Source organism: Dioscorea cayenensis, chromosome 2 (assembly GCF_009730915.1).
Source record: "Dioscorea cayenensis subsp. rotundata cultivar TDr96_F1 chromosome 2, TDr96_F1_v2_PseudoChromosome.rev07_lg8_w22 25.fasta, whole genome shotgun sequence".
NCBI lineage: Eukaryota > Viridiplantae > Streptophyta > Magnoliopsida > Dioscoreales > Dioscoreaceae > Dioscorea > Dioscorea cayenensis.
In genome coordinates, this window is record NC_052472.1 from 1,140,674 (window position 1) to 1,167,795 (window position 27,122).

General features: G+C 31.4%; 6 protein-coding genes across 6 annotated transcripts; 5 read left to right on the top strand and 1 right to left on the bottom strand.

The window, feature by feature from the left end:
* Positions 1 to 1,187: 1,187 nt before the first annotated feature.
* Positions 1,188 to 2,457, bottom strand: LOC120271461. The gene has a single exon (XM_039278142.1). It carries the CDS (start codon positions 2,405 to 2,407, stop codon positions 1,307 to 1,309), a length of 1,101 nt encoding a protein of 366 aa, XP_039134076.1. The 5' UTR covers positions 2,408 to 2,457; the 3' UTR covers positions 1,188 to 1,306.
* Positions 2,458 to 4,346: 1,889 nt separating this feature from the next.
* Positions 4,347 to 8,316, top strand: LOC120270343 (ATP-dependent Clp protease proteolytic subunit 6, chloroplastic). Its single transcript, XM_039277347.1, has 9 exons — positions 4,347 to 4,479; positions 4,578 to 4,627; positions 5,709 to 5,775; positions 6,581 to 6,785; positions 6,880 to 6,945; positions 7,438 to 7,578; positions 7,663 to 7,716; positions 7,884 to 7,976; positions 8,057 to 8,316. The coding sequence occupies exons 1-9, from the start codon at positions 4,400 to 4,402 to the stop codon at positions 8,102 to 8,104; spliced, it is 804 nt and encodes a 267-aa protein (XP_039133281.1). The 5' UTR covers positions 4,347 to 4,399; the 3' UTR covers positions 8,105 to 8,316.
* An 873-nt stretch (positions 8,317 to 9,189) lies between these two features.
* LOC120269226 (mediator of RNA polymerase II transcription subunit 32) lies at positions 9,190 to 11,770 on the top strand. Its single transcript, XM_039276572.1, has 2 exons — positions 9,190 to 9,666; positions 11,424 to 11,770. Exon 1 carries the CDS (start codon positions 9,234 to 9,236, stop codon positions 9,663 to 9,665), a length of 432 nt encoding a protein of 143 aa, XP_039132506.1. The 5' UTR covers positions 9,190 to 9,233; the 3' UTR covers position 9,666; positions 11,424 to 11,770.
* A 2,336-nt stretch (positions 11,771 to 14,106) lies between these two features.
* On the top strand, positions 14,107 to 15,091 carry LOC120277652. Its single transcript, XM_039284511.1, has 3 exons — positions 14,107 to 14,388; positions 14,466 to 14,681; positions 14,757 to 15,091. Exons 1-3 carry the CDS (start codon positions 14,155 to 14,157, stop codon positions 14,808 to 14,810), a joined length of 504 nt encoding a protein of 167 aa, XP_039140445.1. The 5' UTR covers positions 14,107 to 14,154; the 3' UTR covers positions 14,811 to 15,091.
* Positions 15,092 to 17,985: 2,894 nt separating this feature from the next.
* LOC120277999 lies at positions 17,986 to 18,614 on the top strand. The gene has a single exon (XM_039284880.1). It carries the CDS (start codon positions 18,063 to 18,065, stop codon positions 18,600 to 18,602), a length of 540 nt encoding a protein of 179 aa, XP_039140814.1. The 5' UTR covers positions 17,986 to 18,062; the 3' UTR covers positions 18,603 to 18,614.
* Positions 18,615 to 21,470: 2,856 nt separating this feature from the next.
* Positions 21,471 to 23,354, top strand: LOC120278062 (protein PYRICULARIA ORYZAE RESISTANCE 21). Its single transcript, XM_039284965.1, has 3 exons — positions 21,471 to 21,603; positions 22,478 to 22,559; positions 22,670 to 23,354. The coding sequence occupies exons 1-3, from the start codon at positions 21,592 to 21,594 to the stop codon at positions 23,176 to 23,178; spliced, it is 603 nt and encodes a 200-aa protein (XP_039140899.1). The 5' UTR covers positions 21,471 to 21,591; the 3' UTR covers positions 23,179 to 23,354.
* The last annotated feature ends 3,768 nt before the right edge of the window (positions 23,355 to 27,122 follow it).

Genomic DNA, 27,122 nt, shown 5'->3' on the forward strand with positions numbered 1-27,122 from the left:
AAGAAATAAAAGCAGAGTGATATAGAATGCATATGGAAATCAAAGTCAACTGAAGAGATTTCCAGAATGGCAGAAATTCAAGATGCATGTTAGAGAAATAAAAAAGCATAGCGGTATAAAATGTATATGGAAATCAAAGTCAACTAAACAAAAATTTCTTTTCTTATAAGGCACTCCGACATTTTTGTTTATTATGAATAGTCCCCCTACCTTACGACTATTAAATAAAACCGAAACAGCTCCAATTATGTTTACTGAAATTTCATTGTTGCAGAAACATAAATCTAGTCATTCATGCAAATAACAACTACAATTCATTATACTTGACAATATAATCTAAGAAAATAACACCTCAAACAAACTTCTAGAGTTACCATGTGTTAACCAAAGCAAAAGGTTCAATGGCAATAATCATAATAGTTGTCCTAGTCCAATCATAATCACAAGTTGATATTATGTTCAAGGTCACTAAAGAAAAATTCCAAGATAATTTTGAGAAGTTTTACTTATAACAATAAAGAGTGGAAAAAAAAAAAAATCAAAGGCAAACATAATTCAATGACAATCACATTTCTTTTTTGGAAAAAAGAGCAAAAGCTCAAAAACAAAGATTAAAAGATAAAATGACGCCGAGCACACAAATCTTTAAGCCAATGCGGCCGGTCTAAGCCTTGGAAAAACAGAGAGAGTTGGGAAGACATGAAAAACATTGAATCAAAGGTTCACTAATTTAATAGCATTCTCATTTTTCCAAATCCCACAAAGTCCAATCAAACTCAATACTTGAACAAATGGTATAAAGAATTCAACAACCAATCAAACCTTATATATATAAAAAAAAGAGTCTTTTGCATCTACCTCCTAGAAAATAAGTGACAGGCTAAAAACTTCACCAACCATGAGAACCATTGGTAATAACAACAATAGTTTAGGACTAAAAAAATATAAATCAACAAACAATTAAAAATAATAATTCTATCAAACTCATCAAACAAGATGGCATGAAAAGTATTCTAATATTTTATTCACCCAAACCACTTTTCCTATCACATTCAATCCTTGAGAAATTTATCCATAAATGTGCACTAATAAATACAACAAAAGCATAGAACTATTGGCCCACCAACCTTCTGTTCACATTTACTGATTTTAAAAGAGGGACATTCAAACTTGTTCACAAATGTTACCAACAACCATTAAAAAAAAAACAGAGAAAAAATCATCAGTATTCACAAATATATGATCTAATACTAACAGTAAAAACATTGAACAAAGTAAAAATTAATTTTTAAACGAATTTCAAGAACTAATCAAGAGAAAGTGAGAGAGTGAGAGATGAACCGAAATCAGAGATTGGACGGCTGGATTTGGCCAGAACTGAAGCAACGGTGTTGATGTGAGCCACGTAGTCATCGATGGAAGAATCCGGCGCCGCCCCATCTATGCGCACAGCTCTCACTCTCCAGCTGGCGAGATCAACGGCCAAAACTCTCCCATCAACCCACAACACTGCCTGGGGATCCGCACTCTGGAATCTCAACGGCCACGGTGTCTCACGGCACACGATCGTTCCTCCGATCACCCAATCCTCCTCCTCCTCCTCCTCCTCCTCCGCCTCCGCCTCCTTCTCCGGCGAGACGACGGCGATGGACCCCACCAAAGTCCACCCATTCGATGCTTCATAGACGTGGATCTCCACCGACGATGGTTGAACAACAACGCAGCAGAGCCGATCGCCGGCTTCGCCTAGTTGCCACCGCGCCGATGATCCGATCCCATCCGGCCTCTCTATAACCCTAGAATCACCGATCACGGGGTCGAATCCAACCACCGCGCCATCAGTTGTTCGCCAGTAAGCGGTGCCGCAAGCGGAGACGGCGGACGAGGGCAAGATCTCGCCGGAGAAGGGGATTTCCTGGATGGACGATCGCCAGAGAGCACTCCCCGAGGAGTACGTCTCGAATTGGTACATTCCCTGGAGATGAACGGCGCAGACGAGGTGGAATTGCGACATGGGGTTTGCGGAGAAGACGAGAGCGGTGGCGTCGCGAGCATGGGGGCGAGCGGGGCGAGGGATGCGGGAAACCTCGGAGATGAAAGGGTTGCAGAGGTAGTACGTGGACCAAGGGCCGCGGATAAGGACGAGGCCGTTGGAGGCGGCGACGACGGCGACGGAGGGAGGGAGGAAGGAGAGAGAGAGGTTGCCGGATGAGGGCGAGAATGGAGCGAAGCCGATGCCGGCGGAGGCGGTGGGGAAAAGGATGCCGGAGATGCTTCGACGGCTCTCGTCGGTGTCGGCGTCATCCTCGCCGCAGCCATCCTCGATGATCCACTCCTCGTCGGCGACGGCGGTGGCTTCTTCTGCTCCGGCGGTGGCGATCACCCACTCGGCTTCGTCGAATTCCATGGATTCCGATGAGATTTTTTTCGGCGCGGTTTGAATTCTAAAAAACTCAACTTTTTTTTTTTCTTCTTGTTTTTTTCCCTCTCGCGATGTATATATATATATTTTTTTTAAAAAAATAAAAATTTATTTAATATTTTTAAAAATTAAAAAATTTCAAAATTTATGGCTCACATGTTGTGGATCCTCGTATTAAATTTTTATAATAATTATATTTTCAAAAAAAATTTAAAAGTTACGTATATGGTTTTGATTCTATTTATAAAAGAATATATATATATATATTCGTATATTCTTTGAAGTGTTTATTAATATTTAATAATTACTGAAAAATAATTAAAATGATCAGTATATTTTTTTTGTGGCCTTTAATACATTTTGTAAAAATATTTATAATTTTTTTGGTTTTTATTTTGTAAATATTTCATGTAATGGAATAGCAAAGATAATATAAGGGATATTTAACTTTAGAAAGAAACTTGCAGATCAAGGCAACTTGTAATTTCAAATTTTTAAAAAAAATTATTAAATCTAAAATCTATCTTCAAATAGCATAAAGTTTTAAAATATATCTAATTAAAAAAATATATATAGATAGAATATTTTCTTGATATGATTTATTTTAAAATAAAAAAAAACGAGATAATAAGTGCATCTACCTTATATAAAATAATATTTAATAAAAACAACGGACTAGTTCAGTGATAATTACTGTATAGTAGGATTGAAAGGTAGAGTTTAAGCTCTCAACTCACACTGCACTAGATTTTTCTGGGGAGGAGTTATGTATGAAGAATACTTTTTAATTTATTTGTCTCTATCCTTTGATTTGGTGTTTGTCATTTATATATATATATATATATATTTTTTTATTAATTTTAAATATAAAAAAATAAAATGTTTGTTTATATTTTTTAAAGAATTGAAAATGATAATCCAAAATCTTTTTTTTAAAATAATTTTGATAAAATCAGTTTCTGAGACAATCCGTACAACTTCGATTTTTACGGAATTGAGAGTGAATTCAGACCATTGGATGGAGATGTTGGACGGTTGAAACTTGGGTGGTTGTCATGTCGGTGTATGGACGTGGTCACGTCGTAGTAAAGAATGGGACCCACCAAAAGGGTACCCAATGCTCACACGTGCAAAACATGTGTCCTGGCCATTTGGTTGAAGGGTAAAATGGGAAATTTCATTTGGAGCTTATATTGGGCCGCCACACCGGCCCATTAATTAAAGTTTACATCCACCAGTTTATTTTACTTGTCTTATTTTAAATTTTTAATCTTTTTTACTTTTCTATTTACAAATTTATAAAATATAAAATATTATTTTTTCAAATTTATTTTTATATTTAATATAGTTTAACTACATATTTTTTTAGAGTATATTTTAAATGAAAATAATTATGAAAAATCAATATATTTTTTTATAAAATCTAAATTGTCACTGATTTTTTTAATTCATAGACAAGTTAAAATGGTTCACAGGGAGTATATTTTTTATTTTTCACGTGAAAAGCACGTGTCATACCCTTTGCGCACGATGAAAAAGTTCACTATATATATGGGCCTTGTTTTGGGCTTCGGCCTATCAAAGGTTTGAAGATTGAATGGTTGAGATTTCATCTGACTAGTTTCGAACTTCAAAGCAAGATTACACGTGCAAAGCACGTGTCATATCTCTTTCATGGAGGGTGGTCCTGTGGTCACGTGACTCACATGTTGGCCCAGTTCATGGCTTTTAGATTAAACGGTTGAGATCTCATCTTAAGAGTTACGACTTTCAAAGCAATGTGGCACGTGAAAATCACGTGTCATGTCAAGGCTTGGGTTTGTGTGGCCCGGCCCATATAAGCCCTGACCGGCCCATCAGTAGTTTTAAGATCCAAGGGTTGAGATCTCATCTTAAAAGATCACGAAATTTAAAGCATAAAGGCCCTTGAAGAAAGACATCCGCTTTGTCGTGGAGTCTCATCCCTGGAGCTCGCCAATGGCATCCATGGCCGTATCCTCGCCCTTTGGCGTCGTTGCTCCTTGTCTCCGTGCTGCCATTCCGAATTCATCTCGAAGGTATTTCACTTTTATCTTAATTTGTTCACTTTTTTTTGGTTTATATCTCTGGATTGCTGTCTGATTTCTGCGTTTTCTCTGATTCTACTTGATTTCAGGAATTTGCTCAAATTTGGATGCTATGAGGCCAAAAATCGATTCGGTGAAGGTATTTTTGTTATAAAAACCCCATTTTTCGTTTGAAGACTCTGTTTTTCTTGAATATATTTTTTTAACTGAATTGTAGTTTATTTGACTAGAGTAAAGGATGGTTCTATTTGGTTTGTTTTACGGTTATGACTTGCTTTGGTTGAAGCTAAATAGAATAAAAAAAAAAGAAATTTTTTTCCATTTATTTTTACTAAATCCAAGCATACTCGTAGTGTTGTGCCTTTTGATGGTAGATTGCTTCTAGTGTTCTACCTGGTTGAGCTACTGAACTTGAAAGTTCATTGTCTTCAGTATGGAGTTTGGGAGTAATTGTTTCACTTTGTTCTTATCTGGGCAGTTCAGGTACTTGTATAAAATGTTCAAAAAGTTAACTTGGCTGACTATGCGCTATAAACTGCATAACTGCAAGGTTGATTAGAAATGTTCAATTTGCTTGTTAATCAAGTTGATAGCTTGCTTACTGTCAAAGGATGAATGCCGTCAGACAATAGAAAATTGTTTGCTAACCACACAAAAGTTTCAATGAGACCTTGTTCATTGATTATTAGGTTGGCAATAACATTTCCTTAGGTGTTAAAAAAATTTATGCATCTTCACAAATTTGAAGCTTATTGCATGAATTTGATTTTTCAGGCGATGGATATAAACTTCAGTGGTCATAATGCTTTTGTAGGTTATGCAATAATGGAAAGTCAATGTTATTTTTATCCAGTATTGATCCTGAGGAACATTTCCTGGCTGCCTATATTCCTGGACTAATTGCTATGCTTGCTTTATTGCATGGTTTTCCAAAAGTCATTTCAGTTATGAGATCCACATCTAGTGGTGATGAATTATATTGCTAAAATCAAATAATTACCAGACATGCATGCATTGTAGTAATTTATCAGCATAAAAATCTGAATCTTGTAATTGAGGGACCTTTTAATGTTGGAGAATTTTGTGCTGGTGTTATTTAACATTCTTAGGGTGTGCTAAAGGGCTTGTCAGATCATGCATTTTATTTTCTGCTTGAATCAATGGCTACAAATTATGTAAATAATTGTTGACTCATCTTTTTTTCTTTTTGGTATATACAGGGTTGCAGAACGGAAATAATAGTTTATCTATAAAAGCTAATGGCCTGGTTCAATACAACTCTCAGGGGTATGCACTGGATCACTTTGCCCAAGTTCCCCCCTTTTTCCCCTTCTTCCTTCTGGTTGCCTAGTCTTACTATAGTTTGCTATTTGTGTCCCAATCAGTATCTGTGGGTTTTATTCTATCATTACTTTGTACTTAGATAAAGCACCCTCATTTTATGTATGTTTTAGTAAACAAAATTAGTGAGGCTTAGCATTATGGTAGGCAAACGTTTGAAGGGCAGTGTATTGCTTATGCACGTGCTTCCATGCCACTGTTGTACCATGTAAATTATTTTGTATGATTTTGTTTGCACATAAAAAATTGCACAAGATATGATATTAAGTTTGAAGAACTTTCTTACCTAATTAGAATGCTGGGATTCTTTTTTGATACATACAATAGTAATCATATGAAAAGCGAAAATAGTCATTGCCTTAATTTTAGATACATACTAGCATCAGCACCATCAATTAGGAGGTTTGATACAATACCTTTTGTTTTTCTTCATAACCATTACGCTATATCAATTAATTCTTTTCATTATACATTTGGCTATACATTATTATACATGGTGTTGATCAGTTTGTGTACAATGGGAAAAATGGCAGTCAAGGAATATGTGGGCTTGCCTGGTTATTTGCCATACTGTACGCCATGGCAATTTTGTGTGTGTGTGTGTGTGTGTTTGGTTGTTAGTTTTAGTGATCTTTGGCATATAATAGAACCAACAATGTGTTAAAAGTTATTATTTCATGTTTTGTCCCAATGCTTACTTTCCTTTCCTGTCCCTATTTGAGCTTATATACATGACTCTATTGTCCCATAGATATGATGCAGTGATTAATGCAAAGAAGGGAAACCCACCTATGATGCCTGCTGTGATGACTCCAGGTGGACCTTTAGACCTTTCGTCTGTCCTCTTCCGTAACCGTATAATCTTCGTAGGACAACCCGTTAACTCTCAAGTTGCGCAACAAGTTATATCACAGCTTGTAACTCTTGCAGCTATTGACGAGGATTCCGATATTCTGGTATGCGTATAACGTAGCCACTTCTTTATCATTAAGCTGGTCCTATTCCAACACCATTCTCACTTGTGCTCAGTGATGTTTCTTCCATGGCCAGATTTACATAAATTGTCCTGGTGGGAGCACTTATTCTGTCTTAGCTATTTATGACTGCATGTCATGGGTAAGTTATAAAATTTGTCAACCTAATTACTTTTCCTTCCTTGCAAGAATTTACATTTCAAGCTATTCATGATTCATAAGATGGGGTTTGGTGTAAATCTCTCTATATTTTCATTTTCTCTTTAACTGTGACAATTTTTATGCATTATAGGGTTCTGTGGCATAACTTAATTGCTACATTTAAGAACAGTTTGACGGATGGGATATTAGAATTTGCGGTTATGTAATAATTGATGATTTCTTAGCTATTTTGGATTACTCATTTTTTCCATCTATGTGTATATGTAATGCGACATATAGGATCTGTTTTTCCTTTTTCTGCAGCATATGTTGTTCTGTATTTTTTTGTTGTCATTCATTTTGAATTTACTGATTGTCCCCATGCACAAAGTGAAACTAGTTCAATTGGATGTATTGATTTAACCAGCCTTTTATGTATTTTTGTTTACCTACATCTGTTCTTGCTCAATGGTTCTACTTTTCACATAACCAGATAAAACCAAAGGTGGGGACTGTATGCTTTGGCGTGGCTGCTAGCCAAGGAGCACTTCTTCTCGCCGGAGGAGAAAAAGGAATGCGGTATGCTATGCCAAATGCACGAATCATGATCCACCAACCGCAAAGTGGATGTGGGGTATGCACCAATCCAATTGTATCCAATACATAGCATTTGCTTTCGTCGAAGTTATTGATGTAAGATTTGTCAATTCTTTTGAAGGGTCATGTCGAAGATGTAAGGCGACAAGTAAATGAAGCCGTCCAAACACGTCATGTAAGTATCTTTGTTGTAAATGGTATACTATCTCGCTAAGCATGAGTGGCCGAGTTTCTTTAAAACTATTTGCATTTACTAGAAGGTTAAGACGATGAAGAGCTTTGTTTTGTAAGGATTGAAATTCTCTGCAGTTAAATACAATATAACACATGTACAACATGCAGAAAATCGACAAAATGTATGCTGCATTTACCGGTCGAACACTGGATGAAGTGCAGCAATACACGGAAAGGGACCGATTCTTCTCTGCTTCAGAGGTATGCTCTTCTGCTTGAATTCCGACATACTGAACTTAATTTTGGAACTTGTGTCTCACACATTCATATGCCATTCTCAGGCTTTAGAATTCGGACTCATCGACGGATTATTGGAAACAGAGTATTAGTTTGCCATCTGATAAACAACACTCATTTGCAACAATTAGCTGATGTTCGGCTTTCGACGATCTTTTCCTGCGAATGTTACTATTGCTACCAATGAGATTACTGCAGCAGAAAAGGAACACTCATTGTTTTTCTTCAATTTGTACAATGAATGCCTCAATTTTAATTTTGTAATTTTTAGTTATAAATCAAATACATTTAAGTTTTGCTATCATATTATTTGATCATTAATGTGGCTAAACAAGTACTTTGCAGTGAGTTCATTATGGTTTTGATTATTCACACTTTTTTTTATTATTGTTAAAAGGTCTCACTAAAAAAAAATTGTGAAATTACACAAATTCTCTCATAAAGGTCCTCATAGGGAAGGAACATGATCAGAGTAAATCAGTAATTACAAAAAAATATTAGAATTAGAATTATTTTATTTTTATGAAAACAACAAGTGCTGTATACATCAAAAATGGGTTAAACTCGAACAATTTAATAATATTTTTTAATTATAAAATGATTTGTTTAAGAGAAAATAAATTATAAGTATTTGAAAGTTTCAAAACATCCAGACATTTTAACATTTGAATTTACTAGATGTTTTTTTTTCTCGCAACTTATTTTTCAGTTAATGCATTTCATTCCGTCAGTTTATTCTATTTTACAACATGTATTTTATATTTAAAATATATAAATTTGTAATTACATATAACTATATAATTATTTTCAGCTTAACATGTATTTTACAATATTGCGTGTTATCATGTAATTACATAAGTTTTTATTTAATGCATAAAATTTTTTTGTTTAATATTTTACTTTTTTGTTTAATATTATGTGTTTCAATTTAAAAAACTAAGAGGTATCTCCGTTAACATTAATTATTTTTATAACAAAAAATAAAAAAATAAATTGTCAGAAATATATATATTTTTTTAAATATCTAAATTTGACGGGACAATATGTGAAACTTTGGAGGAATTTTTAGAGCATTTCAAGTTTTTCAAACATACAAGGATTTTTTTCCGGGGGATTTGAAAATTTGGGAAAAGGTGTACAATGTGATTATAAGAAGTTTAGGGGGTAAATTGAAAAATATCACTCCTTTTTCCATCCCTTCGTCGGCGCAAAGCTCCATCAATGGATAGCATCGTCGACGCGCTGAGCAGCGCGTACAACGAGTTCGTGGCGAAGGCGGCGGAGGTGCTCGAAGCCAAGGAGCAGTCCGGTGGCCGGAAGTCCCCGAAGACGGATGCTGCTCTCGAGGCGTTCCGGCAGCGGTGGGAGTTGTTCCGTGTCGCTTGCGATCAAGCGGAGGAGCTTGTGGAATCAATGAAGCAGCGCATCGGATCTGAGTGCCTCGTCGATGAGGCCACCGGCGCTAACCCTCGGGGCGGTCTGGGATCATCTGGGATTCCTCCGATTAGCGCTGTTCGTCTTGAACAGATGAGCAAGGCTGTCCGGTGGATCGTTATTGAGCTCCAGAACCATGCTGGAGCGGCTTCCGGTAGCTCGAACCACCATTCTTCGGCGCCGTTCGATGCGCGGTTCCCGGAGGACGGGGCTCAGTGAGGTGAAATTTCTGATCTTTGGTTGTGTATTATGTGTGAAGTATTTACAAGTGTTTGTTTGTTGGTTGTGATTGCTGTTCAAACTCTTTGAATGAATTAATCTTTTTTTGATTAGTTTTTTGTGCCAATTAAACTCTAATTATCAAAAGGGAAATCCTAATAGCTTGTTGTATTCTTCACATTAGTTTCTTTGCCTCAAAAGAGAGAAGTGGACATAGTGAAATCATAGTGAAAAAGGAAGAAAATAAGAGGGTTGTGAAGAATTGGTGGAAGAATGGGTGGGGCAACTGTGAGTAGAGAAGTGCTCAATGGAGGGTTGAAGCTGGACTTGTAAATATAGAAGGGCAAGGATTTTTGCTGAACAATAATTTGAAAAGGTTTTGTTTTTATTGTTATTGAAATATTGTGCTTGATTTTGTTTCAAATTGAAAAATTTTAGGGAGGTTGTTTTTCATACCATGAATTTAAATATGGAGAGGTTCTTTTCCTTGCGACATGGGTGTGTGCTGTTTGTTGGAGTGGTGAGGTTTGAACTTTAAAATAACAATATGGAGGTACTATCGACTGAGAACTTACTTGTGTGCTATGTATGTGCGCTCGACTGCTGGTGTATTGCTTGTCAAGTGTGCATGCTAGATGGGTGCTCAAAAATCACATGATTAGTGTGCTATTATGGGCTATTTTTTTGAAGCTGTTTTCGGACTTGGATAATAGCTTATGATTGGTGTTATTTTGTAACAAAGAAGTATAGCTCGGGAATGCATCCTGAAAGTTTCTCTTTCTTTTCTGATTTTGATCAATTGATGTTAATTAAAGGTTAACTTCTGTGTCTGTATTATGCGAGAAAGAAGAAGGGAAGTTTAGATGAAAAGAAAAGAATACCCAAAGGAAATTTGATTTATTTTGTATGGTTTTGAAAGGCAAAAATAAGATAGATAAGCAAATAAAAATATATATTTTTTTCATAAAACTTCTTTTCTTCCTTTTTTCCCCTACTGCTTGACAAACTTAGAGTTGTTTGAAGCAGTTATCATGACATGGATTAACCTCATAGTTCTTAGCAACCTTTGTTAAGGGAAGAGGGCTTGGAGACCAGTAACACTAAATTGTAATGCATGAAGTATAATTGCAGTGTGTTTGTGCAAACAAAACACATTCAACTATGTGGAATGTGGAGTTGGCCATGGTTACTTACCAAACTACCATGATTGTGTTCGACTTTTTCTTTATTTTTGGTTTCCAAGTCTATGACCTGGAGATGGTGATTGTTGCAGAGATCACACCAATTGAAACTGCTGGTGTAGAGTAGAATGAGGACAGCATTATGTTGCTTTAATGATTGTCATGAATGTTTTAATCTCCTACATATACTTATTCTCTTGATATCTTTTACAAGGTATGCCACTGTGTGCAAAGTGTAGAAACATTGATGTGCTATTACAGTGTTATGTTTTCTTTATATTGCGCTTGAGTCTATGACTCTGGACATGGTGATAATCATGGGGAAGACAACAATTGGAATTGCTGGTGTGTGGTCAAACAGTGACTGCTTTATCATTCTCTATGATTGTTGTGAGTATTTTATGACAATGTTTGTTGCCAAAAATCCTCCTATATATGTCTACTCTCATAATTTTCACAAGCTTGTAACTGTGTGAATTGTAGAGTTGATCATACTTATGACTTAGAGACATCGATGTGCTATTTTATTTTCTTTATTTTGGGTTTCTGAGTCTGACTCTAGAAATGGTGATTGCAGCTGATTACTCTTCAAATGAAACAAGTGGTGTGTGGTAGCAGATAATGAAATGGTGGTATGATATCCTGTGATTTCTATGTTTCATGACAATTTTTCAAGGATGTCCTACATATATTTTATTGTTTGGATATTTCATGCATCAGATAACTATTTGCAATGTGGAATCAATCATAGATTTAACACAAAGTAAACTCATTATGCTATTTTGTGGTTTTGATTTTACGTCGTCTGTGACAGAAAACATATCATATGAATTTAGTGTTGTGCAGAAGAATAGTGAAAATTTGTATATTATTATGTGATCATGAGGCTTTATACAAATATAATTTGCCAAGAATTGCTTATTAGGTGTTCATTCAGGAACAGACTATAATGTGTTCCTTATTTCATGTCTATGATGAGTATTGATGAAATTGAAAGCATATCTATGATGATAAGAGACCAATGATATGTAGAATTCTTTTGTTAACTTTCATGATGTGAGAGTTTTATTTATCAAATATTCTACATATATGTTTGTATTCTTGATATTTCATGAAAATGAATGTGTTTATTATCTCCACATTGATATCAACAAAGGATTGATTTTGCAAGTGATTTAAAAGCTATAAAAGCACAAATAAATACATATATGAACTTACAAACAAGATAACTCAGTTCACTAGCCGTGGAGACTGATAAGAAACAAAACAACAAGCAAAATACAAAGAAAAAAGATAAAAGTACAAGAAACACACCAACACTCTCTGAAAGGAAAGACTCAACTAAAGTGCACTCGTATTTAGGTTGCATCCTTGCAGTGATCTAGGAACTCTAAACTGCGCTTAGCAATGGTAGATGAGTTTTCGAACTTGGCCCTCTTAGCTTCAGGAGTTTCCGGAGATTTCTTTTTTGGCATATCCTTGCAAAATTGCAATGTCTTTGAAATAGGATTTGCCCTTACTTGATGTTTGTAGTTCGGTAGATGTCTGAATCACTAGGAGTACTAATTATGCACTGATTGCCCAGCAATGTTGAACTTTCTCAGCAACAATAACCTTCAGAACAACAAGAACTTCCATAGAGAAGCCATTCATGTAAAAGAACTCATCAATCACAACACCAAATAGGAAGCTCAACAATTTAGCAGATGTCTTCCCTAAATATGGGAGAAGGAATTCTGGCTTGTCTCTGTTTTATAGGGAATTAATCACCCAAGATGGCTGCAAGATGTTGTTTCTACAATGGAGTGCACTTGTAACCTTTTCTAGCTATTTTAGCTCACCTCGTAAAAAAAAAATTCACACACACATATATATATATATATATATATATGAAGAAACATCAATTGTGGGTGTTCGCAGAACGTTCACAGTTGGCCACAGTAAACAACACTGATTAAATGATTGATTAGGTATAGGGTTTAACGGTTTAGATTTGTTTAGATACTTTGATTGAATGGTTGAGATTAAAATATTGTATATACTGTATTTTATACATTTCACTGTGTTACTGTTTATAAGAATAGTGATACTGTTTTATTGCACAGTGCACAACTGTTGATGTAAATCCAATGGTTAGTATCAACGCTCATAGATTTTTATTCTATGAATTAATAAAAAAATTTATGTTACAATTTCATGTGGACTTCATTTTAATGATTATAATTAGTAATTTTTTCATTAATTTAATTATTAAATTTCTTGATGTAGTTTTTAATATGTTATGAATTTTAATTATTGTAATTTGAATTATAAAACCGTAAAAACACACCACAATAATCAATTTGCCAATAATTCAAAGACAAATTATTTTTTTAAATCCTCCAATTTTCTTTTCTATGATAATTTCAATTACTAAAAAAAAAGGTCACATAACTTGTTTTTCTTTTTAAATTCTAATTGTTTTTATTTAACTTTGTCTTTTGAGCATGGCCACTCTAAATTCATGAAATCAGTCCAAAAGTAACATGAAAACTTACATTTATCTTTTTAAGTAAAATAATCATATATTGGTACTAGATTAATTGAGTGTTATTTTCAATTTTATATTTTTACATGTATAAGCTCTGATAGAACTATATAATTTATCAAAAAGTTAATTAGCTAAAAAAACAATTCAAACATATTTTGTGAAATATTTCTCAAAAAATATTTTATAAAATTATTTAATAAGTTGAGTTACCTCAAGCAATAATAATTATGAAAAATAAAATTTATTAAAATTATCAAAATTATCAATTATCATTCGATCTATTGGCATTAGTTTTTTGCATATGATTTTTATTCTTTTGAGAAAACAAGTTCAAATTTGAATCCCGACTCAGACAGGTGGAGGACACATGCGTTATAGAGTTCAGCTCCTCACGTGTAGTTTGCCCATATTTATCAAAAATAAAAAAAAAATCTAAATTTCATTTTAAAAAAAGTTGAGAAAATATATTTGAAATTGATTTTTTTTTTTTTTTTACAAGCATATTCTTCTTATTTATTTATATATACTATTAAATTCTATTAATATTATGTATAATTTGATTTTTAATTTTTAAGGTATAAAGGTAAATAAACCCCCTATTTTCTAAAGGTATTCTAGAATATATATATATATATATATAAAAGATTTGATTGTAATTTTAAAAAATATGAGGGATCAAAACAAAATCCCAAACTTTCAGGGTTATAAATGCAAAAAAAAAAGTCCTCCATTTCGTCTCACTCTCATTTCTCTCTCACTCTCTCTCTCCGGCGAGAAGATGAAGGATTCCGGCGAGCCGCCGTCGTCGGTGAAGAAGGAGGCCAGCTCCGACGCCATCTCGCTTTTCGGGAAGGGCCGCTACAAGTTCTGGGCGCTCGCCGCCATCCTCCTCCTTGCTTTCTGGTCGATGCTCACCGGCTCCGTCTCTCTCAAATGGTCCTCCACCTCCCTCAACCCTTTCCCCGGAGATCTCCTCGATTCCTCCTCCTCCGCTGTCTCCATTGACGTCCTTGTACCCATCTCTCTCAATCTCTATGATGGAATTCTCATTGTGAATCTACTGATCTCTTTGGCTTGCTCTCTCTTTAGGAAATGGAGGAGAGGGAGAAGACGGTGCGGCGAATGTGGGATATCTACGCGCACGGGCTCCGATCGCGGTTGCCGAGGTTCTGGCGGCAGGCGTTTGAGGCGGCGTATGAGGATCTCGCCGGAGATGATTCTGAGCTCAGGGATGCCGCTGTTGCTGAGATCGCGAGGATGTCATTGCGTATGCTTGACTCTGAGCCTCCTCCCGCTTCCCGCGAGGTAGATCGCTAGATCAGTAGATTTGTTCTTCAATTGGGCCAAATTGAGGATTTTGATTGGTTTTGTTGTTTGTAGAGCCATGGAAGTAGGATTCGGAGGTTGGGGATGAAGTTGCGGAGCTCTCAATAGCTTGTTCTTGAGATATTAAAAGGTATTTATATATGTTTAAATTGTTTTCTTATGTATTTTCTATTTGTAGATCTTGATGAGTGATTGGTGATAGGATTATATATGAGATGAATTGCTCTTGAATTCAAATTAAGCATAAAATTTGTGATTTGTTTCATGCTTTGTTTGGATTATGAGAGAATTGAACAAACAGATCATAAGGATTTGAAAAGTTGATAATTTGTGAAATGCACACTGCTCTTGAATGTAAATTATGCACAAAGTTCAAGAATTTTTTGAGATGCATTGCTCTTGGTATCAAATTAAGTACTAATTGCGAGAAATTTTTGTTGCGTGGTATGTTGCTTGGTGCTTTTGGTTTGTGAGGTAATTGAAGAAAGATATTGGAGAGTTGAAAGGTTGATTATGTATGAGATGCACTGCTCTTGGAGTCTAATTAAGTACTAATTGTGAGAAATTTTCATCGTGTGGCATGTTGCATGGTGCATTTGGTTAGTGAGGTAACGGAAGAAATAGATTAGAAAAGTTGAAAATTTGATTATATATGTGAATCACTGCGACTCAAATTTAGTAGCAATTGTGAAAATTTTTTGTTGTGTGGTATGTTGCATGTGCATTTGGGTTGTGAGGTGATTGAAGAAATATATTAGAAAGTTTAAAATTTGATTGTACATGAGATGTTCTACTCTTGGACTCAAATAAGTACTAATTGTGAGAAATTTTCATTGTGCGGTCTGTTGCATTGTGCATTTGCCATTTGGTTTTTAAGGAAATCGAAGAAAAATATTAGAAAGTTAAAAATTTGATTATATGTGAGGTGCATTGCTCTTGGATTGAAAATTAATTATAAATTGTGATACATTTTTATTTCTGTTATGTTTCATGGTGTGTTTCAGTGTTTGGATTGTGACGGGATAGGAAAAACTAATATGAAGGACAAACTTTTGATTATATATAAGATGCATTGCTCCTAGATTCAAATTATACACAAATTGTGTGAAATTTTGGTTTCTGTGGTATGCTTCATGGTTTGTTTGGTTTGTAAGAAAATTGAAGAAACTAATACGAACGTCAAAAATTTTATTCTCAGTTAATGCACTCTTAGATTCAACTTAAGTGGAAATTAGTTTCTGTGATATGCTTCATGGTGTGCTTTGTTGTTAGGTAGAAACTAGTATGACAGCTGAATAAACTTCTTGTGGACACAAATTAAGGACAAATTGTGAGAAATATTTGTTTCTGCGATATGCTTGATGGTTGGATACATGGAAATGTGAGAATTAAGGAAACAAAAATCAAAGATGAAAATTCACTTATCCATCTTACTTTCTTTTAGTGTGTTGAACTGTGAATTGGTGTGTGAGCTCAGATTCTTTCTTTTCGAAATTGCATGAATGAAATCTCTGCAAGACATTTCTTAGATATACATTCCCTTCTCAAATTGATTACACATTGCGTTGCGACTGAATTTGTAGATATTTCTTAACTTTGGGGCCAAAGATGTGCTAGATTAGGCTCGAAACATGCATATTTGTGTTGATTAGTGAAGCTGAGCAACTGCAAGTGCTTTGTTTAAATGCTTATGAGGAAACAGAAATGCTATTGTAGGTTAGGGCTTATAATAGTCTTGTATCTTATGGCATCACAGTTCAAACACTTTTTGCTATGCCCTAATTAGAAATTGCTCAAAATTACCCGAAGCTCTTGAAATTAATGAAATAGAGCTCAAAAGATATAAAGGGTTATGAATACTACTCCGGTGTCACAGAAAATGACAATTGTATCTAACGGCGTCATAAGGCAGACAGTTTTTGCTACGCCCTAATTAGAAATTGCTCAAAATTACCCGAAGCTCTTGAAATTAATGAAATAGAGCTCTAAAGATACAAAAGTGTTATGAATACTACTCCGGTGTCACAGAAAACGACAATTGTATCTAACGGCGGTAAGACAGACAGTTTTTGGTATGCCTTGATTAGATATTGCTTAAAATTTCTCCGAGATCTTGAGATTAATGAAATAGAGCTCAAAAGGACATGAAAGGGTATGAATCCTATTCCGGTGTCACAAGATACGAAGGATTAGATGTTAAATGGAAGTAGGTTAAGGTGTCGTCTTAAGAGTTCTAGCTAAGTTTTTGTAGTAGATGATCAACCTCTTAATGATCTTACTGTGATTTTAATTTCTTCTTGTTTCTGCAATTGTTGAATGTGGCAATGAATGAGAGGTAGTTGTTTTTAGGGCCTTCAGCCTTTTTTTAGAAAAAAAAAAAAATTAGAATGTGTAAAAGTGATGTAGAATTTACTTTTAATCACTTCTATAACTTTTTTTAAAAAAATATGTTTACACTCAAATGTTTTAGTAAACATTCAATACAGTTAGATGATCAAAAGAAAATTGAAGAAATATATCAATATGGAGATAATTATATGGTCCACTATATAATGTAAATAAGGGGGAAAACAATCTAAGAAATAAAAATAAATAAATAAAGTTCCAAAACTACTAATATTATTAATTTTTTAATATTATTTTGAAGTGAGATTAGGAACATTCTACTCAAAAGTTTTTATTTTTTTATACCTTTTATATTTGTAGAAACTCATAAATAATAAATATGTATTTACAATTTTAACTATATATTTCTTATATTGAATTTTTATTTTTATTTTTTTCTATACTCACCAGTCCAATCTTATTCACAGGGTATTAATTTTTTAAACACTCTTCTAGAAAAAAAAAAAAATTCAAATCTAACATTATAACTTTATTTCAATTATAGTTCATAATAAACAAATTTAATCACCATTGTAAAAGCTGAGCTGTTAAGATTTTTGATTTTTACGTAAGTGGTCATAATAAACAAATATAATCACCATTATAATAATAGCTGACCGGTTAAGGTATTTGATTTTTACGTAGGTAGGTGGTCAAGTAAAAAAATAAAAAAAAATTATTTGGTAATCAAACACTCAATCTTACACTCAAATTACAATTAGATAGGGATAAACCTAACCCAAACACCCTAGACTAATGTCATACCTTTATAACCATACACAACAAAAACTCATCTCACCTAGGAAGGGCAAAACAGTCAAACCACAAATAAATCAAAAGGAAATTTTCCAAATAATCCTAAACCCATTAAATGAGAGCCACCCACAACCCTTCCCATCTCATCCTTTATTCTCATCTCTTCTCCCCCAACAAAAAAAAAAACACAACACAAAAAAGAATCAAAGAAAAACAAGCATGATGAAACTCTCTTCATTCCATCTCATGAACCCTAAACTCCTCCACCTTCCAAAACTCCCCAAAACCCTAAAACCACTTCCAAAACTCCCCTCAAACCTTTCTTCACACTTCAAACAATGCATCAAAACTGAAGTAATTCTGAAACAAGCCCCAAAACAAGACATTTCAGAGCTTGTTGTGAGTAGTGGTTTTCAAGTCCCCAAATGGGTCATAATGGGAAGCACTTCTCTTGGCCTTGCTTTTCTTATTCTAGGGTTAGGGTTAGGGTTAGGGTTTGAAATGAAGGCCATGGCTTTAGGACCTGAAGGGCCAATTGTGGAGGAGTTTTGGGACAACATGAGAAGGTATGGACTGTATATTTTGACAGTGAGCAGTGGTGCAATTTACACTATTTTGCTGCCACTTATTGAGCTTTTGAAGAACCCTTTTACTGCTTTGGTTTTGGTTGTTGTTGTTGTGGCTGCCTTTTATCTCATTTCCACTGTTCTTGGTGCCATGACTGGTCTCTCTGATTTCTCTTATCAATACAGCTATTGAGTTATTGAGCTATCTTCTTCTTCTTCTTGTTGTTCTTAATTTGTGTTTTAATAAAATAAATAATATCTAAAATAACTGTTATTAATATGTATGAATATGATTCTTAAAAGTAAAATTTTTATAACCCTATATGTTGTCTGACCGGATTAATAAATTTTTAGGTTATAGATAAGTCAGTGTTGTTTGTCTCTTGATAATTCTTTCCTGGGCTTGTTGTATTTATAAATATATATAGGGAGAGGATGTATTTTCAAGATGTGTTTTTGGGATGTATTTAGATTTCAAATCTAGAAACGTACTACATGCTAATGGCTGTTAGATGCTAAAGATCATTATTCATTCATGCATATTATTTAACCATGGTTAATAGTATTTAAGCATGATAATTAACAGTGTTTTTATACACCTTTCTTTCAAATAATTAATCATGATCGTCATCAAACATCCTATAAAGTTAAGGACAGTAAACTTATTCTAATACACACACATATATATAAGGCTAAAGTATAATAATAATAATAATAATAATAATAATAATAATAATAATATTCTTGACATTTGCAAATCTTTGTAATTCTCATCGATGTTACAATAATGCTACATTTTTTTTCCTCTCTAAATATTATTGTTAATTCCCAAATACTCACAATGCAAATGAATTTTTTTTTTTTTTTTGTAAATACACAAAAATTCTATAATTTATGCATATTAAAATTAGGTTAATGTTTTAGTATTTCTCAAGTATTTTTATTAAGGGTTTAAGGTGATTATGGAAATAATTAGAAATGGCATTATTTTATATTATTATGGAGTAACATAGCAAATAAATATATACTTTTCAATCCAATGTGTGTAAATAAATTTTATTTAATAGCAAGGTGAAACATATCTAATCTTATTAAAGAAATAACAATTAATAAAGTATGAAAAAAATTCAACAAAAATCCAATGATATTTTACAAGTATTTCAAAATTTTCCATACAGAAAAAAAATAGCAAATTATTTACTTTTTTTTTTTTTTCTATTTTAAACATATTAACACACTAAAACAAACATCAAACAATGGAATTTACAGAAATTATATAACAATCAGTAAATCTATTTTTATAATAAAATCAAGAAAATAAAACTCAAAAGTCAAACAACTAAAAAATAATTAATAAAATATATATATATGCTCTCCTACCGACAATATAAAAAAAAATATTTATTTTAAAAGTCAAAAACTACAACAAAATAAGTTAGATTTAAAATTAAATTAAAAACCCTAATTAGTTGTTTTCCATAATTTAGAGAAGGAGAATATTAATATTTACTTTCATGACAAAGACTGATACTCTAACTTTAAATTGTCGACAACTATAAAATTTATATTTAAATAAACGAACTTAGATATTAAAAATTTAAATTCAAAACTACTTGAAAAAAAAAAATATTTCAATGTGAAAAAACTATTATAAGAGTCATAGTTAGGGTTTGAAAATGCCTCAACAGTTGTACCTAACGACAGCTGTGCCATGAAATATGAGTGATGTATCATTATCAATGGTGGAAGATGTTGATCCTTGTCTCCTTTTGAAACCCTAACTCTAACCCTAACCCTAACCCTAATTCTAATCTCTGTCAATCTAATGCTTTAGTTTTACATTGCTTTTCCAAATGGCACATGAGCAGTGCCTTTGCATCATCTTTGAGTGGAATTTGGTGACAAAAATTTTGGCTTATATATATATATATATATATATATATATATATATATATATATATATATTATATTGGTGTTTGCAAACTCCTTTGGAAAAAAATGGACAATTATTTATATACATATGTAAAAATAATATTTATTTATATTATATAACATGCTAACTAAAAATCAACTGAAGTATTTTTTAAAATAATAATTTTTATGAGAGTATATTAATAATTATGACCTGTTTTATAAGTGAGTGTGTGCAAGCAAATTTCTTATGTTTATATAATAATAATAATACTAATAATAATAATAATAATTTGCTTGTAATTAACAACTTTTGACTCCTAGTATATCAGTTTTTTATACATGGGTGAAATCACGAATTTAACTCCCCACTGTCATACATTGCAAAATTAGAAAAGTTGCATACGGTCTTGACACATGATTTGTCCATTTTTATCAAAAATAAATAATAATAATAATTATTATTATTATAATAATAATAATTGATTGTTCATATTGCAAAGTTGGCTAGAAGGATTGATCTTTAACTTTTATAATGAGAGATCTTGAACTTTATTTGCTTTTAGCAAAGTCTCTTACATAGTGACTAATAAATGGCCCTGAAAAGGATGTATATCCTTTTATCTCTATTGATTGATCATTCCATTAATAAAAATCACCATCATTACATTTAAAAAAACACTAACATTATATCAAACACAATCAGCTTTTTAATTTTGTTTTTTAACTTGATATTGAAATTTACATCAAGAGATATGTCCACATCATTGTAAATAATTCTTTTTTATTATATATATACCAATCAAGAAGCTTATCAAACAATTTTTATTTATTTATTAATTATATATTTTTTTAAGTTACCTTCAATATAGATTTAAATAGAAGTGAAAGAATTAAAACTATCTAACGATTTCTTAGTTTATTGGTAATTTGGTACCGAATTTTGTTATAGAGGGTATTTATGTTCTACTGAGGAGACAGAGTCAAAGCACATGTGTGCTGAAAGATTAACTCCGTTGATATAGTTTGTCCACATTAAATCAAAAATAAATAAATAAATAAATAAAATTAAAATTAAAACTAAAACCAATCTCACCTATTCAAACTTAAGCTTGAAGTAAAAGCAAGTGAACTAAAATAAAAACATTTTCTTTCTTTTCTATGCTTCCATTTAGACAACCAAACTTTGGACAGTTTAAATAACTCTCTCTCAACTCTCTCTCTCTCTCTCTCTCTCTCTCTCTCTTTCTCTCTTTCTCCCAAGTTGTGGAATGGCAGAGAAGGTGAGCATCCCACATAACTTTGTATTCATTAATGTTGTGTTAATATTTCTTCTTAGTTCTTAACTTATATTAATGTTTTATTTATAGCTTTCCTAAAACTTTGTTAGTTGTGTTTATAGTCTTTCTTTTAATTTCTTTGAGCTTTTTCTTTCATGGATTCATCTTGTTTTAATTTTCTGTGTTATTAGCATCATATTCATCAATCCCTCAAGTATCATTTGGTATCATTTGATATGTTTCTTAATTTGGTTCTATTTATTAGTGATTAATTGATTGTTTATATAGTTATTAAATGAAAAAGAATTGTTGATCAATTGTTTTAAAAATTCTAAGTTTTGTTTTAGAATTTCTCTTCTATGAAGAAAGAATAAATGATTTTATTGATATTTAATCACTAGTGATTAGTTTACACATTGATATTTGTTATCAATAAACTTCAATTTTGGAATTTTTTTTTACAATATATGATAGTCTCTTTCATTTTAGGAAAGTTATTTTTATTTTTTTTAAATCATTTTATCAATATATACTAAAAAAAAAACAATAACCTTCAACATTCATATTTGTTCTCCAACTTCATGAGCTTCAATTTGGAATCCCAAACTTATAAAATAAATGTATAATTACTTTTTTTTATTATTATAGGTAGTGTAATAAGTAATAAATTTTTATTTTTATTTTTTTATATTAGTATTTATTTATTTTATTTGTCCACCAAACATATAACATGCAAAGGAATCTTATTATTATCCCTCTTAGTTAGAACATGCCTAGTTTTCACACTTGTGTACAATGAATTATCTAATTAGTCTTAAGTATTGAGTTCATACTTCACACAACTAACCAACTTTTTTTTTTTTTTTTAAATAATTAGATCTCCACATTAATCTTAAAGGTTGACTTATCATGCCACCTTTGTTACAAAAAGATCAGAAAAGTCCTATGCAAACTTCAAGGTACTCATCTCTACACCTTATTAAAATTCTTATATATTTTTTCCTTATACAAATCATATTATTTTAATTTTAATTTTATTTTCTTACATGAATTAATTACATTGACAGAAAAAAAGAAAACATCAGATCAATCACATATGATGAGAAGGGGAATGCAGTGATAATCTCTGGTCCATTTGATCCTCAAAAACTTTCAAAGAAGTTAAAATGCAAAGCATGCAAAGTTATCAAAGACATTCAAATCAAAGAAGACAAAGAAAAGCCAAAGGAAAAACCTAAAGTTATTGATCCACCACCACCAAAACCTAAAGAAGACCCTCCAAAACCTAAAGAAGAGCCTCCTAAACCTAAAGTTACACCAATAAAACCTGAACCAGAACCACCACAAGTTGTACCAGTAAGTGTTGTTCAAGAGCCAGAAATGTACCCACCAATGTGGCCACAAGGTCCTGTTTGTTGTGGCAGGCCATGGTTTGATGGAGGGTATTATGTGGGTTGTAAGTGTTGGACTTGTGGAAGAGGTTTTGGATTTGCTGAAGGACCATGTTATGATGGTTACCCTAAATCTACTTGTCAATTCTTTTGTGAAGAAGATCAATCTACATGTGTTGTTATGTAAAAAATAAAAAATAAACATTATAACTTCTTGTTTTGTTTGTGATTTTGTTGCATTGATATTATTATTATTATATATATTATTGTTGTTGTTTTGAAAGGAGTGTGAAGGGTTGTGAGTTTAGGTTTTATGATGTTATTGTATGAATAATTAATGGTATTTATTTATTGTGTTATTAATTAAAGTGTATTTGGATTTAAGTATGTTTAAAACTTGAAAGAATATTGTTTGATTTTCATTACCTTATATGAATTACCACTTTGTCTTTTGTCTATTATATATATATAATTTATTTTAAATAATTGAGGTGAAATCATTTGGCTGTTTAATTTTTTTTAATAAATCATTTGACTGTTTAAAAAAATAATTCAAGCAGTAGTTATTATTATTATTATTATTATTATTCCATTACAATACAATATTTAAACACATATTCAAAAATTCAAAATTACAATTTGATACATATTTATTTATCTTAAATCATATAATCGCATAAAAATTATATGTAACAAATTGATTTATATAAAATAACAAGTTGATTAATTTTCATTAGCATCTATTTAGGACTCAATGTTAACTTTACCTTTATTGCTTAAGTTTAACTATCTTGGTTTTTGTTTTAATTTTTTTTCATATTTCTACTATTTATATTTTATATAGTTTTAAATTTTATAAATGTCTTGTGAGATTTTGAATTGAAGTGCAATTATAAATTAAATAATTTCCATAAGTTTGTAAATTAATTGATTAATTTATATATCCAATTGATTTCTTAATAGCATCTTATTTATATATCTTAATAGAATAAATTATTATGACATCATTTTTTATATTTGTTTTATAATATTTATTTTTTTAATTTAAATATAATTCTTATTATATATTCAAAATTCAATTTTGATAATATTATGCTCTATCAGATTTAAATATAAAAATTAAATAAAATTCAAAATAATATATTAAAGTATTATTTTCAAATTAATTACCATAAGAATAGATTTTGGGTAAATTACTAAATTGTGGGTAAATTTTAGCTTAATAAAAAATTATATATATATATATATATATATATATATATATATATATATATATATATATATATATATATATATATATATATATATATGAGGTAAGGGGGTATAGATATGTTTTTATCCATACCCGCTCAATCAGGGAGTAGAAGTGTCATGCGATGAGAGTAGGGTGCATATTTTTTTATCCGATCCATATTCGCTTAAAAAATAATGGATAATACTCATACCTATACTCGATCAAACAGGGTTATACCCATCAGATAGGGTACAAATTGCCATTTTTACCTCCCACACACAAGAGTCAAGTGCCTTAACCGTTCGGTTATTACCACCTAGCTAATTAGAGCAATTATATTGCCCACACATTCCATAGAATATATCTACTATATATATATATATATATATATATATATATATATTATATTGCTTATGTAATTATTATACTTAATCCAAAGCTAGATGTTTGAAAAAAAAATTTTAAAACTAAAAAACAAATAATTTATCAAAGACATAAATATATTTTTCCCAATAAATTATTAGAAAGATATTCAGACTAAGAATCTCAATTTTTATAAAATTTCAACAGATCCTTTGGAATGAAGTGTAACTATTACTGAACTGATTGGAACTGACTTGTGCACTACTTTTTTTTTAAAAAAAAAATACATTTATAAAAACAAATGTTTGTTTTATATATTTTAAAAAGTATTATATCATTAATTTTTTTCACTTGGAAAATAATTTTAGTAAAAAATTCAAAATCGGGAAGTTCAATTACTTCATCGATGAGGAGGTGGTCCAAAATATCCAACCAAAGCAAATGGACGATATCATCAAAGTAAGCCACATAAAGATAGAAACTTTTGATAATGTGAAATAGGCGCATAGAATTTTCACGAAATCAGTCACTTTCAACTTTGTTCCTTGAATCAAACAGACTTTTATCCTTAAATAAACTAGTTTGATGTAAAATAGACACACAAAGTTATCTAGGAATCAGTTACTTCAATTACTTTTCATCTTTAATCAAGTTAACCTACTTGTAAGTCACCCAAATGGTGGGTGAGTAATGCAAGATCGAATCCTTTATGCCGTGGGACTGTACAAAATGCTATGTAAAATACTATAACATATATTTCACCAACTTTTCATTATGTGCCCTGTAGAAAAAGCCATATTTTTCATCTCTTTATAGTTGCAAGAAAATAGAAATTAACCATTATGAGGTTATGATACATGATATATCATCTTAAGCACATGTGAGAGGCTGTCATTGTCCAGCGTATTAATCCATTTCATCTCTAAAGGATCATTAAACTATCATAATTGGTGCTTATAACAGACAATGTCATTGTTCGTCATCCTATCACTTTCCTACTTTCCTTCAATCAACCAAACAAGCTTTATAACCCCTCAGCAAACCAGTTCATTGTAGTATATATACATATTTGTGGGGTATATATAGAGATAAAATCTTATTAAATCTCATTCTAATAAAATTTTTGACAGCTTTAAATTTTGGTGCTCTTTATTCAACCTTGAAGATTGCTGTGTTTTTCTTAAGGGGTTGAAAACCTACTCCAAAATTCTTGGCATGTGCCCTCCAATCCCTTTCTCAAGTCTTTCTTTTGTTCATATTTTATTTTATGACCAATCTTTCTTTTAAATCTTGTTAATTTTGTAGTTTAGGATAAATTGGTCAAAACTGAAAGCCATATAACAATTTATTTCATCAAAGTCATGATTTCATTAGTTTGTTTGATAGTTGTCACTAGCCATTTTTTAAAAATTAAATTAAATTATATGAAAAATTTGCATTGCTCTCTTTTGTTTCAAATTCAAGATGTTGAAGTTAAATATTCTTAAAAAAAATTAGAGGGAAGTAACATCAATTCTTTCCAACTCTTTGGATTTCCTAAAAAAACATTCAAATTAATTAAATCTCTGATTTTGAAAATTTTAATTTTTAAATTTAATTTAGATAAAATTATAAAATAAATTTCACCTAATTTCTTTTGTATAAGTATCAACTAAGCTAAGAGTATTTTCGGTATATTTACGGTGAGTTTTTAATAATTTTTAAAATAATTTGACTAGTATTTTATGAAAATAAAAATGTAGGTTTTATTTTATTTTTTATTGGTATTAACCGAAAAAAATTAATCATTTATTTGTCCTTAATCCCTGTGTTTTAGACCTTTAAATTGGACATTTATGGTCCAAGCCATAGACTAATCATAGTCATCTAATAAATAAAAATTTGTTTTTGGTCAACAAATGATTATTTTATATGAATAAATTTTTATTTTTTTAATTTAAACTCTCACATAAATAAATTGTTTTCCCCAAATCTCAAATCATTCAATCCAAATAATTAACAACAAAATTGCTTCAACTTGTAAAAGTCATATTCCTACAAACCTTTTTATTTAGCTTATACCTTTATGGTTATTAATCAACTTATAAATTTTATTAAAATATAAAATATATTTTGATATTTTTATTTTCCCACCAAAATAAATGAAGAGAAAGGAGAAATTTTTTTTTCTCTATTTTTTAACATCAAATATTATTTTTATATAGGTATATAAGCAATTCTCATTTTTACATAGGCTGGATTAAGCAAAAGAACCCATAATTAATTTATTATATTGTAACAAATAACAAATAAAATAATTACTTTTAATCCATAAATATATATTGTATTCAAACCAAAGGTTGATGTAGATCTTGGTTATCTTTTTAGTCAATTTCTTTGTCTATTGTCACCTCAATCCCTCTCATATTCTTCTGCTTTTTGTTCAATTGACTAGTCCTTTTGTATTCCTTTCGATATTCTCAATTTTTTTTAAAAAAAAAGAACTTTGAAATTTATCTGTTAAAATAATTTTGTTCATCTTTCTCTAAATTTAT

What these genes read in the sequence shown, in the direction of transcription:
- LOC120271461 (XM_039278142.1), bottom strand. Translation starts at nt 2,407, where the DNA reads ATGGAATTCGACGAAGCCGAGTGGGTGATCGCCACCGCCGGAGCAGAA.
- LOC120270343 (XM_039277347.1), top strand. Translation starts at nt 4,400, where the DNA reads ATGGCATCCATGGCCGTATCCTCGCCCTTTGGCGTCGTTGCTCCTTGT. An exon ending in CAAAAATCGATTCGGTGAAG is followed by an intron (nt 4,628 to 5,708) that starts GTATTTTTGTTA and finishes TGGTATATACAG; the next exon opens with GGTTGCAGAACGGAAATAAT. An exon ending in AACCGCAAAGTGGATGTGGG is followed by an intron (nt 7,579 to 7,662) that starts GTATGCACCAAT and finishes ATTCTTTTGAAG; the next exon opens with GGTCATGTCGAAGATGTAAG.
- LOC120269226 (XM_039276572.1), top strand. Translation starts at nt 9,234, where the DNA reads ATGGATAGCATCGTCGACGCGCTGAGCAGCGCGTACAACGAGTTCGTG.
- LOC120277652 (XM_039284511.1), top strand. Translation starts at nt 14,155, where the DNA reads ATGAAGGATTCCGGCGAGCCGCCGTCGTCGGTGAAGAAGGAGGCCAGC. An exon ending in CTGTCTCCATTGACGTCCTT is followed by an intron (nt 14,389 to 14,465) that starts GTACCCATCTCT and finishes CTCTCTCTTTAG; the next exon opens with GAAATGGAGGAGAGGGAGAA. An exon ending in CTCCTCCCGCTTCCCGCGAG is followed by an intron (nt 14,682 to 14,756) that starts GTAGATCGCTAG and finishes TGTTGTTTGTAG; the next exon opens with AGCCATGGAAGTAGGATTCG.
- LOC120277999 (XM_039284880.1), top strand. Translation starts at nt 18,063, where the DNA reads ATGATGAAACTCTCTTCATTCCATCTCATGAACCCTAAACTCCTCCAC.
- LOC120278062 (XM_039284965.1), top strand. An exon ending in AGTCCTATGCAAACTTCAAG is followed by an intron (nt 22,560 to 22,669) that starts GTACTCATCTCT and finishes ACATTGACAGAA; the next exon opens with AAAAAGAAAACATCAGATCA.